Here is a 3,162-nt window from a genome sequence, read left to right on the forward strand (position 1 = left end):
TGCGCAGGAGAACTTCTCACGGAATTGGACCTGTTATGGGAACTAGGCAGGGAGCGGTGCCCATCTCGCTCATCTGCTCATGCACCTTTCAGTAAAACGAGGCCGCCGTTTGTTTTGCCTGCTCTTTCTACAATGCCTGGGTTTGTATGAGGTTTTGCCAGTAATACATTCGAACACATAGTAAATAACAATAATTAAAAACTTTTCTTGCGCGTCCGCGTCCAAAAAGTGGTATTGGAAATTACCCCTATGGCGGGGTATCCCGAATGTCCGGGTTCCTCTCTTTCCCTCTCTCTCCCTTCCCCCGCCACCGTCCAGGCGACAGTTGCGCCTTCCCTTTTGTAAAAATGGCGGATCATGCTGATAGTCGACCTCGAGTTCCAATTCAATCAGCTCTCAATCAATAATAACGAGATTGCACTTAAGGGACTCCCATATAAAATTATTATTAGTGTTAGTAACAGGATCTCTTCCCTTTTTTCCAGAGATAAGTTGCACTTCATTGTTGATCCTGCTCGGTTGCCTTGATCGGATATGTACAAAACCCCGATCCAGCCCACTTCTGGAACCGCCCAGGAGTTGTCTTGATGAACATATTCAGATCAAGCTTTGCTGGGGGGTGGGGGGCTTCTTTGCCCCGCTTTCCCGCCCACCACTGGAGCGGGTGACAAAATTACGCCAGAGAACAACCTGCTCCCAGCGGATAATCCCCAGCTCCGCGTTAACAAATCGTTCCTTAATCCCCCTGTAGTCTTCAGCAAGTAGGCAGATACCTGGGCTAGTGGCCTGAGGATGATCTGGAGCCGAGGAGAACTTAGACGGCAGAGAGAGCTTGCCCCTGTCTCCCTAAGCCAACCGAGTCCAGTTGGTTGCCGTCGGAGCCCGCCAGCGCAGGAGAAGGTCGCTGCGTCCCGGGAGCGGGCATCTCTTGCGGGGGTCGGGGGAGGAAGAGCAACAGGGCGGTTCGGTTTATTTTGGGGTGTGTGCGCGGGGGTGGGTAGGTGTTTGTGGGGTTGTTACCATGTCCGGCCATAGAGCAAGCTGGCGTTGACCAGGCCGCCGTTATACTCGACGGCCGCCGCGTCCATCTGCGCCAGGGCGCCCACTTGGCTGTGCAGCGAAGGCGGGCTGGGGGACATCTCTTCTAGGTCCGGCGCCTGGCCCAGGGAGGTCACTTGCTGCTGCTGCTGCTGCTGGGGGTGCTGGGCAGCGCTGCCCCCGGCCCCGCTGGCGCTGGGAGCTTGTCCGGCAGACTGACCGGCGGCGGCGGCGCTGTGCGGGCAGGGCTTGCCGTCCTTGACCAGAACCGGCACGGCCACGCGCCTGGGAGACGCCGCCTGGGCTTGCTGCTGCTGCTGCGGCTGCTGCTGGCACAGGCCGGGCCCCTCGGGAGGCGTCTGCGTCTGCGGCTGGTGCTGGAGCTGCTGCGCGGCCTTGTCCTTGGCTTGCCTCTTCATCTTGTAGCGGTGGTTCTGGAACCAGATCTTGACCTGCGTGGGCGTGAGGTGGATCAGGCTGGCCAGGTGCTCCCGCTCGGGCGCCGACAGGTACTTCTGCTGCTTGAAGCGCCGCTCCAGCTCGTACACCTGCGCCTGCGAGAAGAGCACCCGGCGCTTTCTCCGCGGCGCAGCGTGCAGCCCGGGCGCCAGGGACTTGGCAGCCTCTGCGATGCCCGACAGAGCCCCCATGCCGGCCATGTTCATGCCCCCCGACGGGCCCATTAGCCTGGAAACTGAGCACACACACACGGGAGAGTTAGGAGGCAGTTAGAGCAGAGGGCAATCTCGGGGAACGGGACCTCGGGCCGAAAGCGTCACCCTCACCAAGTATGGAGAGGTCAGCTTATTAAGCGCTTAAGGCGACTGAGTCCCAAAGAGCTGGGACTCTTATGCGCCCTGAGATGTCAAGAGTGTCCCTGAGCACGTCCAAAGTATTTTCCCCCTCCCCACTGCGGAATTCCAATTAGTTTCCCAAATTTAGGGGTAAGGGCCTCCAGATTTGGGGTGCGGCGCTGGAAGAGACGGGCCACCAAAGATGGGACGCATTCCAGCCCTCCCCCAAGAAAATGCAGTCTGAGTACAAAGCCCCACCAGCCCCACCAGCCCTATTCCCTTCTAGCCCCTCCCCGCTTACTCGTGGGGTAGCGGGGATCCGCGTTGGCTCCGTACCAGCCCGAGGCGGCTGCGCTTCCGCGCACGCTGTCTGGATAAGGTGCCAGGTCGCCCACGTTGCCCAGCCCGCCGTTGCAATAGCCGGCCACGGGGCCGTGGGCGAACTGCGAGACGCCGGCGTGCGCCATGGAGTGGTAGGCGGCGGCGGCGGCGGCGTTGTGGGCGCCCATGGGGTGCTGCTGCGGTGGCGGAGGCAGGGCTGCGTTCTGGGGCTGCCGGTAGGCGGCGGCGCCCACGCCCAGGGGGGCGCCCAGGCTGCCGTCCATGGCGCCGAACTTCTTGTAGGTCTCGTCCATGGGGCTGAGGATGTCGGAGACGGAGAAGGGCGTCGTGTGCTTGGGGCTGAGCGACATGGCTCGCCGGGCGAATCTCCTGGGCTCCCTGCGCGCTCGCTCGCTCGCCCGGCCGACGCGGCTGCCCAGTCCGGACGAAAAGGGGGCTGAGCGCCGCCGCCGCCGCCCGCCGCCGCGGGAGCCCGGCCAAGGAGAGGAGGGGGCGGCAGCAGGAGGAGGCGGCGGCGGCGCGCCAGCCCTCCCGCAGCTCTCGCCTCCTAGCTGGGGTTTCTTTTAGTCCGGCGGCACCCGCTTTACGACAGACACCGGCGGGGGCGGAGCCACAAGGAAGGCTGCCCCCCCCCAGCAGCCACTCGCTGCCTCTGCGGCTGGAGCCCCCTCCAGTGGAGAGGGGGGTCCCCCGCCAATTAGAGAGGCACCCAAGCTGCTCCAAGGTAGGAAACCACTCCCCGCGTACGAGGAGCCCCCACCCCACGCTCCTCAAAGGGAGCCCCTGCTAGGCACAGGGGACCCCGCCTCCCCGAGGCCCTCAGAGGGAGAGGGACCCCAACTCGGAGGGTTCCCTCAGCAACTATTAGGGACCCCGACCCCGCTCACTGGGAGCCCCTGAGAGAGCCAGGCGGAGAACCCTCGACGCCGTCTCGACTTCTTGCTCCAAAAGCTGGGGGAGGCCGAGTCCTGCGAGGCCCGGGGCGTCC

The 3,162-nt window shown here is 63.2% G+C and overlaps 1 protein-coding gene across 1 annotated transcript; it reads right to left on the reverse strand.

Moving 5' to 3' along the window:
* Positions 1–978: 978 nt before the first annotated feature.
* Positions 979–2,747, reverse strand: NKX2-4 (NK2 homeobox 4). Its single transcript, XM_083519597.1, has 2 exons — positions 2,134–2,747; positions 979–1,732 (listed from the first exon to the last, which is right to left on the reverse strand). Exons 1-2 carry the CDS (start codon positions 2,522–2,524, stop codon positions 1,017–1,019), a joined length of 1,107 nt encoding a protein of 368 aa, XP_083375723.1. The 5' UTR covers positions 2,525–2,747; the 3' UTR covers positions 979–1,016.
* Between the last annotated feature and the right edge of the window lie 415 nt (positions 2,748–3,162).

The sequence above is a fragment of the Podarcis liolepis genome (assembly GCF_965112155.1).
Source record: "Podarcis liolepis genome assembly, chromosome: 8".
Taxonomy (NCBI): Eukaryota; Metazoa; Chordata; class Lepidosauria; order Squamata; family Lacertidae; genus Podarcis; species Podarcis liolepis.

What these genes read in the sequence shown, in the direction of transcription:
- NKX2-4 (XM_083519597.1), bottom strand. Translation starts at nt 2,524, where the DNA reads ATGTCGCTCAGCCCCAAGCACACGACGCCCTTCTCCGTCTCCGACATC. An exon ending in GGATCCCCGCTACCCCACGA is followed by an intron (nt 1,733 to 2,133) that starts GTAAGCGGGGAG and finishes GTGTGTGCTCAG; the next exon opens with TTTCCAGGCTAATGGGCCCG.